The 8,741-nt window shown below is 40.5% G+C and overlaps 1 protein-coding gene across 1 annotated transcript; it reads right to left on the bottom strand.

The window, feature by feature from the left end:
• Positions 1-841: 841 nt before the first annotated feature.
• Positions 842-3,850, bottom strand: LOC142049317 (cyclin-dependent kinases regulatory subunit 2). Its single transcript, XM_075076924.1, has 3 exons — positions 3,722-3,850; positions 2,602-2,729; positions 842-1,275 (listed from the first exon to the last, which is right to left on the bottom strand). Exons 1-3 carry the CDS (start codon positions 3,778-3,780, stop codon positions 1,223-1,225), a joined length of 240 nt encoding a protein of 79 aa, XP_074933025.1. The 5' UTR covers positions 3,781-3,850; the 3' UTR covers positions 842-1,222.
• Positions 3,851-8,741: the final 4,891 nt, after the last annotated feature.

The following is an 8,741-nucleotide window of genomic DNA, read 5'->3' as shown; positions in this document are numbered from 1 at the left end:
AGGGCCCCATGATACAACAGGGACCAGTTTGCAGCAACTGATCACCTCTGAGCTTGTTTGTTATATTGAGTTCATATACTTGCTCACCTATGCTGACACACAACTTACTAAATAAGGACTGATTAGAGTTTTACTGTATTAGCTATGACCTGTTATACTTGAAGAAATTGAATGCACACTGTTCTGCTACCAGCAAGGTTTGTTAGATGGAAAGCACTGTTTACTTTGACCACACTTCTAAACCACTGCTATCCACACCCAGGAGTACAAGCTAGCTTCTAGGAATAAAATAGATAAATACATAAATAAAACCACAAAACCAAAAAACCACCACCAAGATAGGAAGTGCAGGCTAAAACCTGACTGAAAGATTGGGGCAGAAAGATAAATTGTTACTACTAAAATAACTTAAGTATTAAAAAGCTCAATGAAGTTTTTAATAAGTATACTTAGGAAAAGTTTACACCATAGAGATAGCTTAAGTCACTGCAGGATAAGTAATCACATTACAACCAGCATCAACTCTAGAATCCTATAGTTTCAGGCCCTCAGAGGCTAGTTTGAGTATTACCTATCACTGCCACCTTTCTTTTCCGGTTACTTAGCTGCTATTTGGGATCTAGTCACAGGCAGTTGCAGAACTCACTTGATTTACTTTTAAACTTTATATTTTTATAAGAGAAACTCAAATAAGGGTCAGAAACTTAGGACTGCAGGGTAAAACAATTCCTGCATAGAAACAAAGTAGCTTTGCCAAGTTAAATTTTCTTCTCAGGTGGGTACCCCTTCTAACATGTTAGGCAAGAATATTAGTTTTGTCTGGTTAATTAGGACATTCAGATTTTGTAAGCATTAGAAGTTTATTCCTTTATGCCTACTACTGAACAGATGGAGCCACTGGATTTGAACATGCTAAACTGTTCAGTAGAAAAGATAAATGTCAAAGTTATTAAACACAGGTAACAAGTGATTATCTAGTCAGAACATGCAATATGTAAACTTAAATTAGATTAAAAATCAAATAGGCAATTACATTAAAGATAACTTCATTATGATAGCAGCATACTTGGAATTGCATTTGACTGAGCTTTGTTGCTGTAAATAATACAGCTCATGCACAGGTATGGATGTATATTTTGTACACTTTCAAGTATTCACTGAATACTACCAACGCTCATACACATAAAGCTCCAGAAGATTTAGGAGATTTCTAGAAGGCAGTTCATTTTTGCTCATCCTTTGGAAGAGGTCTTCTGAAGAGAAGAATATGTGGCTCTGAAAATAAAATTGAACAAAGCATCAGCCTGTCACTCAAGTTCCGATTACAGATACTTCTTTGATTTAAAAGAGCTTGAACAATAATTGAAGCTTCCTGTCAGATAACAGGCAGACTAAGTCCACAGGAAGGCTCTCCATGTATAGTATTTCCAGATCAACTTCGTAGTAACCATGGAATAGCCACAGATACTTTTGAAAGTTTAATACCAAAAGTTGTCAGTTTCATAAGCTTAAAGTACTAAAAAAAAAAAACACCCCAAAAAAACACCAAAACAAAAAACCAAAACCCACAAAACACCCCCCCAACCCAAAAACAAAACAAGAAAACCCACAAACTGCCCACCAACCCCCCAAAAAAAACCAAAAAACCAGCAGAACTGGTACCAGTTCTGCCTCTACAGTGGGCTATTTAATGAGCTTTATCACTGTAACTTACTCTAATGAACTAGTGATTCTGTCCTGGTCAGGTATGTACTAACTGACAAGCATCAAAAGCCGCTTATGTTATTGATAACTTAAGTTGACTGCATTAACATTGACTTAATCATAAATACCTTCCAAAAAAGCCCAAGGCAATACATTAAAAATATCAAAGGTGTCCAGATAAGACAAACACTAAAAGATGAGGCTAATTACTTCTGGTTCTTTGGAAGCTTAGAACTCCATGGAAGTAACTGCAATTCATTTATCACCAGTTAAATCACCATTGACAAGACTGACTAAAAAGGTATTTAGAATGATCATTCTCAGTATTTTATACTTAGTGAAGCTTTAGAGCTTCACAGCCCAGTAACTAAAAAGACCCTGGCTTCAGTGTCATTTTTAGCAGGTATTATAGCTAGAGCTCAAACTATGCTATATTTTTCATAGCATTGATACAGGACCTCATCTAGGTAAGCATCTATTAGTTTTTTTACGAGGTAGGTATGTCAATTTCATTATACAAATATGTGCTACTGAATGAAGTTTGGGGCAGTCACTGAGATACTAACATAACTCAAGATCTCACCAAAACCTCTTTTTATAGGCAGAGAGCGCAACATATTGAAATCTATCGTGTTTTGTCTGCTAAGAGGCTGCAGATACCTAGAAAGAAGCTAGGATTTTGCATGTCCAGTTCTGAGAGTGAGGGGTGAAGGTTTAGAATAAATGTTGCTATACCACTTATGTTGGTAAAAATAACAGGCTGCTAGAGTCTAAACATTTAGTAGGAAACTCCAATAGGATTCTAGAGGAAAGTAATTACATACGGAGCTTCAGTTTGAAGCACCAGAGAGTATTTTAGACTCCTTTGCTCATCTTGCTTTGTTTAGCTGTGCTTACCTGGCTCATGAATCATATAGTGAACCCAGCCAAGGCTTTGCTGAACACCAAGTCGTCTCCATTCCTCTTCAGACATTAGACGAGTTTTTGGTACTTGCTTTGAAAGTTCTCTTGGCAGCATCACATGTCTGTAGAAGTTTAATTATTAAACTCATATTACACACACCAACATCCATCTTAGTATACCCTAAAAAACTTGCACAGATCTATACCGAAAAACAAGCCAGTTCAGTTATGAATACCAAAAGCCTCCTAGAAAGAAGCCTACAGTGTAAATAGATACTAATTTACATCAAATATATACAAATCATTTTACATTGAACATTCAGATCATTTACAATTTATACAAATACGTTACAGCTTTAACATAACTGTACACTGAAATCTTCGACTTACTGCCTAAAACAGAAGATTCAGTCCCCTACATGCTCTAATCACAGTACTTATGGTACACAAGTACATTCACGGCAATTAACTATCGTATCAGCAGTTAACGTGATTAGAAAAATACGGACTTGGCACTTTTAGAAGTCACTCCTGCTAGCATCAGCTACAATCCAGAACAGACTGGTGCCACAGAATTGCTGTAAAAGAACATATAGAAGGCTACCCAGGTCTCAGCAGCTAGGGTCGAGCTCTTACCGTCCAGCAGTGCTGCCCTCCACTCGGCAGCATCCACCTCTGCCAGTCACCGCACCAGGGAGACTTCACCCCCAGCGTTTCTTTCAATGCCCTCTAACCGGAGCTGGCATTGCCCGCTTACTAGAGACGACTCCAGAAAGGGGACAAAGCCAACCAAAAACAGCAATCGAACCGCCCGATTCCACACACACCCCCCCCACCCCCCGAACAGTCTTTATCGCAAGTGCCCGCGATAAAGAGGCAAAACACTACTCCTCTGCGGGAGCTTTAAGCTACCCTGGCTCCGCAAATGTGAGCTAATAACGTCGCTCTCTAAGGGTTGCACTCACCGCCGACATCGGCGAGGCTTACTCTCTTAGTCACTTCACAGTCCGAGAAAGAAGCACCCGCCCAAATCATATCTTTCCCTCCCCTCAAAGAGAGGCCTTTCCAGGACCTTCAGCCAGCCCAGCCCTCCCCTCCCCTCCCGGTCTCGCACCGATACTCGTACTCCTCGTCAAAATACTTGTCAGAATAGTAGATCTGCTTATTAGCCATAACAAGCGGAGACAGCAACAACACTTGCTCTTCTCACAAGCTAACCGCACAACTCCACGCCCGTTTCAATTTGAATCTACCAGTTCAATGCTTATTGGTGGACTAGGCCAGCCAATGGCGTGCTGCGTGGCCATGCCAGCGGAGATGATTGCGTAATTTCAATGCTTGTCTTTCCACCAATCCCTTAGAGCTATGAGGGTTGATTCTCTAAGAGGGTGAGGGTTGGGGGAATTGGTGCGGTTAGGTTATATGTACGGTCGGTCTGGGCGTGAATTCTGCGCTTTACACAGGTACTTTGTGTAAGCATCAGTGGTGTGGTGATAGGCTGATTGTAGCTGGGGATTCGGTGGTTACAGCAGTTTCTAGAGCACTCTGGGCTACATGGGTATGAGTTTTGGGGGATTGTTCATGGTTGCCATTCCATTGTGTGAGGATCTGCTGATATGGCTCCTGTGGCTGCCTAGGTACCCTCACGTAAAACAAGCAGCTGTAATCACAGACCTTCTGTGGATTGTTGGTACTATGCTACTGTTTTCCCAAAAAGCGGATTAGTTCGCCCGATGTGCAAAATGCCAAACTACACACAGAGCAGAGGTATTTCATTCATTTCATATTTGCACAAAGATGAGTGCTAGGCAGTAACTCCACAAAGCTAGCACACCACACCAAGAAACTACAAGGTATTTACACAGTTAAATGTGTCAGTCACAGCTAATATTCACACCCCTCAGCTGATCGTTGGTTAGTTTCTTTCTCGCGTCACCTTAAAGGTACAGCTCCCTTTAAATTTGCCATGCACGCTCAGAGAGTAGGGGGTTTATTTGAATGGGGGGGTGGGGGGAGGGGTTTCTGGCCTATGGGCGTGATTTTTAGTATTATAATGAGGACAGTTCACCTAATGGGCACTTAGTTTTAGTTCTTATTAACATCCTAATTAGTTGTTCTCCTTGACTATACACTTTATCATCCAGCTTTCAATGTCTTCTGAGGCAGGATGTTCCCTTTTATCAGTCTCTCAGCTCTCTTCAAGGATGTAGTCATAAAACAAATGCTTCCCTAGCTCTCAGCTCCCTCCTCTGACTGCCAGATTCTGTTTTTCAGGCTCACATGGTTCCTTGTTATTACTTACCAGAAAATTCCATTTTCTTTGCGATATCAGTTTTCCCCCCTTTGAGACTATGAGACCTTTTTTCATGAGTCTCATAAGTCTCACTCCTTTTCATAAGCAGTATATAATTTCTTACTATCATACTCGTAATACATCCAACTAATACACAATCAAAATTGTAACAAGCTTTGCAAACATCCAGTAAGGGAGAATCCACGTTTATGTAATATTTTGTTTAACTATTCAATTTTTATTTAAGCCCTCGGGTCATGGCTTGACTGCCAATTGTTTTGTTCAGTCTAATTAATCATCCAGATTTTCAGCAATGTTTGAGGTGTGAACACAATGATCCTTATCACTTAAATTTGTATGTGCACAAACTCCATGACCATGTAGTAACATCCAAATGCAATTACTTTACCCACTGTTATTGAATTATTAGCTATTACATTTTCAAAAGTTCTATTTAAATCTAGAACTAATATTCCCCAGTCTGGAGGGGTTGCAATGGATTTTGGTAGTGGAAGACATGCAGCCAAACTGCTACTATTGTGGATTCTCCCATATGGCTGGATAAGTTGTAAGATTAAATTTCCTTTACAGACAAATACTGAATATACAACTATCATCTTGGCATAGTTGGATTAACAGCGTTTTCCGAGGGGGTCCTATAACTATCCTTATGGGGAAAATAGGCACTTAATCTCTACATAGACAAGTCCTGTTTCTTAAACACAGTTCATCGAGGGTCTCTGGTCAATTGAAGTCTAACTTCTCCAGTTGGGGTGGAGGTCCATTTATCTTGATCTGGCCTTGGTGCCCTCTATATGCATGTATAATGAATCCAGGAATCAATTCCTTCTACCTTAACCGCAGTATTAAGTCTTCAGTAGTATAGGGTCCTTTCCACTTTTCCTTCAGCAGTTCATCTTTCCAGGTTAATACGTAGACAGTGGCCCCAGGCTGGAATGGGTGCACTGGTGTGTCCAAGGGAAGAGGAGCCCTTTGATTTAGGTACCTGTGTAGTGAAGACAAAGTCTGCGAGAGAGAAATCAAATATTCTTTGCTTGCAGCCTGTCCTCTTATATGCATTTGGTCTTCCTTGATGTTTAAAAGGTTTGTGGGATATGCTTTCCCATATATGATCACAAAAGAGCTAAAGGTAAGGCTTCTATCCATTTAAGGTGTGCTTCCTGGCAAAGTTTAGAAACTTGCCTCTTGAGGGTCTGATTCAGCCTTTCTACTTTCCCATTAGACTGAGACCTCCAGGGAGTCAATACTGCAGTATTTCTGCAATAAAATGAGGCCCATTGTCAGAGGAGATACCTTCTGGAATACCAAATATAACTGTAATTTATTTCAGTAAAATCCTAATCACTTCTCTAGCTTTGTTGGTACGACAAGGGAAAGCCTCTGGCCAGCCAGAGAAGGTATCTACTAATACCAATAGATATTTATACTGATTACATCTAGGTAACTCTGAAAAGTCTATCTGCCAGTATTCCCTGGGAGTTATTCCTTGTCTAACAAGCCCTCCCATAATCTTCCTGATTTTTGAGTTATTAGAACAACAGACAGTACATTTTTTCACTACGATATTCTATATATGATATGCTATATTCTGCATCTTGGGCCCAAAAATGCTTCTCTTAGCAGTTAATACCAGTGCATCTGCTCCTGTGTGCGTTTCTTGGTATAGCCTTGTAAGTAAATTTGGTGGTGGTAGTTCTAAATGAGATCCTGGAATTAAGGCTCCTTCAAATTTTGGTTCCTTCAGGGATACCTCTTTAGCTAACTGATCCGCTTTTTGATTGCCTTTCTCAATTTCACTATTTCCCTTTTGGTGAGCTTTACAGTGTATTATTGCAACCTCCTTTGGTTGAAGAACAGCTTGCAGAAGTTTCATAATTTCTGTTCCATATTTTATTGGAGCCCCTTGTGAGATTAATAATCTTCTTTCCAAATTGCCCCATGTGCATGTACCACTCCAAATGCATATTTGGAATCGGTATATATATTAACTCCTTTCCATTACTCAGTTCTAAAGCTCAAGCCAGTGCTATCAATTCCAACTTTTGAGCAGATGTATTACCAGGCAGTGCTCTGGTTTCCAATGTTTGGGTATTTGTTACCATCATGTATCCAGCTCTGCATTTTCCTTCCAACAGGTAGCTGCTACCGTCGGTGAAGAGCTCCACTTCTGTGTCAGGCAGAGGATCATCCCATAAATCTGGTCTGCTGAAATACGCTTGTTCAATGGTGGTTAGACAATCATGCTGTAATTCATCAGACTCAGAAACTAGGAGTAAGGTAGCAGGATTTAAGGTGAAGGTTAGTGAAAGGATGACATCATCTTGTTCTAGTAATACAGCTTGATATATTGCTAACCTATCTGGGGAAATCCAGCAGTGTCCCGTGTTTTAAAGGAGAGATGGTACAGCATGAGGTATAAACACAGTAATCAGTTGATCCAGTGTCAGTTTTCGAGATTTCTCAATTAAGGCTACAGTTGCCGCTACTGCCCTAAAGCAAGCAGGCCAGCCCTTACTAACCTCATCCAATTGTTGGGAAAAGTATCCCACTGGTCTTTTCCAGCTCCCCAGCTTTTGTGTCAGCACTCCCAGCATCACTAGTTGTCTTTCATGTACATATAATTGAAAGGGTTTTCTCAAATGCAGGAGTCCCAAGGCAGGAGCTTCTGTTAATTTTCTCTTATATTCCAACTGACATTCCCTTAATTGTCCACGTTCTAAAAAGGACTTTATCACTGGTTCTAATCCCTTCTGGGCTTCCAATTTAATAGGGTATTGTTTCTTTTTTACCAGCTGGGTTCCCAGTTTTAGTTTGATCTTTATCGGAGTCACATTCTTGGCTCATCCCAGCATTCCTGATGACCACACCATGGGTATGACTGAATCTAATACTTCGTCTGGAATATTTCCTTCTTCCTCAGGATCCTTCTTAGTTAGCAGGCATATCTGGGCTCTCCATGCATTCTCTGGGGGAATATGTAACTGGACAGAATCTTCAGAGAACATTAATTGCAAAATTATTTTACAGAGTAAATCCCATCCAAGCAATGATAAAGGACATTCTGGCATATAGAGGAATCCATGTAGTTAATTTAGTATTCCAAATCGTGAGCTCCATAGGCTGTAAAAATGGCCTCAAAGTTCTTTTCCCTGTAGCACCAACAACGCTAACCTTAGTCTTGCTTAAAGGTCCCTTACAACTAGTTATCATCCCATATATTTCTGATCATGGGACACCAGCTTGTACAAGATAAATCCACATTTAACTCCTCATGCTGTAATTCCTTTTGGTTTTGCTGACTTTCTTTTATTCACCACCCAAATGGATGGTCCTGAAATTACAGCCCCAATTTCCCTCAAGGTATTTGCTAGGGTGCCTGCATTACCTGTTGCATTTGTTACTGCTGGTATAATCAAGGGTTTTAGCGAGGCAGGCACTCCTCTCAAAAACTACATTTTGATACTTCTCATTACTGCTACCCTGTCTGGATTGGATCCCGTAACCCACACGTGAGCCATTGCTGTTATCAAAATGTTCCCAGGCACAGCAGAGTCAGATGATAAGCAGTACAGCAAGCAGCGAAAGCAAAAGAGCAGCCACTAAGGAGCACTAATTTTTAATATATAGTAAGGCAAGCAAGCCCCATGGCAAGCACAGAAGCCTGCCCGTTAATATCTAAACAGCAGTAACAGCTATCGATTCAATCCAGCACATTCCAATCAAACGTGTCGGACACTGCTGTGCTTGAGTAGTAATTGCTTCTTGTGTGATTGCCTTTGCATCTTGTAAAGTCCTGACTTCCTTTTCCGCTTCTCTCATT

This window comes from Phalacrocorax aristotelis, chromosome W (genome assembly GCF_949628215.1).
Source record: "Phalacrocorax aristotelis chromosome W, bGulAri2.1, whole genome shotgun sequence".
Classification (NCBI taxonomy): Eukaryota; Metazoa; Chordata; class Aves; order Suliformes; family Phalacrocoracidae; genus Phalacrocorax; species Phalacrocorax aristotelis.
The sequence above is the reverse complement of the archived record's forward strand: the minus strand, read 5'-3'. Positions and strand labels throughout refer to the sequence as shown.

Coding starts and splice junctions, on each gene's coding strand:
- LOC142049317 (XM_075076924.1), bottom strand. CDS start 3,780: ATGGCTAATAAGCAGATCTACTATTCTGACAAGTATTTTGACGAGGAG. Junction 2,730..3,721: donor GACGAGGAGTACGAGTATCG/GTGCGAGACCGG, acceptor AAACTTCTACAG/ACATGTGATGCTGCCAAGAG. Junction 1,276..2,601: donor CTATATGATTCATGAGCCAG/GTAAGCACAGCT, acceptor TTTTATTTTCAG/AGCCACATATTCTTCTCTTC.